This window comes from Octopus bimaculoides, chromosome 25, assembly GCF_001194135.2.
Source record: "Octopus bimaculoides isolate UCB-OBI-ISO-001 chromosome 25, ASM119413v2, whole genome shotgun sequence".
Classification (NCBI taxonomy): domain Eukaryota; kingdom Metazoa; phylum Mollusca; class Cephalopoda; order Octopoda; family Octopodidae; genus Octopus; species Octopus bimaculoides.
In genome coordinates this window covers 30,168,722-30,169,735 of record NC_069005.1, presented here as the reverse complement: position 1 = coordinate 30,169,735, position 1,014 = coordinate 30,168,722, and the positions used below count along the sequence as shown (strand labels likewise).

General features: G+C 31.8%; 1 protein-coding gene across 1 annotated transcript in view; it reads left to right on the top strand.

Annotated features, from left to right (window-relative positions):
• The window catches only part of LOC106880787 (scoloptoxin SSD14), an 83,882-nt gene that overhangs the window by 69,293 nt on the left and 13,575 nt on the right, over positions 1 to 1,014 (top strand). The window contains exon 3 of the mRNA XM_052976654.1: positions 107 to 313. Coding sequence (XP_052832614.1) covers positions 107 to 313 — 207 coding nt within the window. The remainder of the gene's footprint in view (positions 1 to 106; positions 314 to 1,014) is intronic.

Genomic DNA, 1,014 nt, shown 5'->3' with positions numbered 1-1,014 from the left:
TATATATATATATATATATATATATATATATATATATATATGCATATGTGTGTGTATAAGTGTTTATGCTGAAATTTCTAAATGCTATCCTGTTTCTCTTTTACAGAATGCTGTCCAAGAAATATGTTATTCCAACCCTCGTATTGGTGGGCGTTTTGGTGTTGGCAGCTGTTGTTGCTGTCACTGTCTACTTTGGATTAAAGAATGCAAATGGAGATGAAACCCCAACAGACCCGTGTCCCGATCTTACTGGAACATTCATAGATACAGCCATTGCTTCCGATGCACATTCAAACTGTGCAGAAATCGGGGTGTAAGTGAAGATTCCCTCTCATTATTTATCTCTCGTTCTCTTCCTCTCTCCCACTTTTTTTTCTATGTCTCCATCTATCTTTAACTAACATCCCTCTCTTTGCTTATATAGTACAACCCATGTAAATTCCATGTATATATATATATACACACTAGTGTCAGTTCTCGTAGCTTCTGGGTGTTTATGACTCCTATTTTTAGCTCAGCAAGTGCTTCTTAGTGCCCTGATTTTATACATATTTTTATATATATCTATTAATTTTGCCTATACAGTTTTACGTGTGTGGCCACTAACATCATTATCTCATGAATAATAATGTTCTTTATATATTCATATACATACATACATTAAAACAGATAAGGAACAAACAAAACATGAGGCATCATTCTAGAACATTTAATTTATAACATGAACATAGTTATAATAGATACGTATTTACTATGTTCATATTATAAATTAAATGCTATAGAATGATGCCAATGTTTTGCATATTCATTATCTGTTTTGATATATATCTACCCATTCAATGATAAACCACTTCTTGCCTCCTTTGATAGGTATTTTTAGCACCACTTTTCTTCAGTTGCAGTTCAAACCAGAGTTTTATAGTAAACTAAACTGAGCACCAATAGTACATACCTATTATATCACTTTGATTGGTGAACAATTTTTGTATATACATACTATCTTGTATATATATA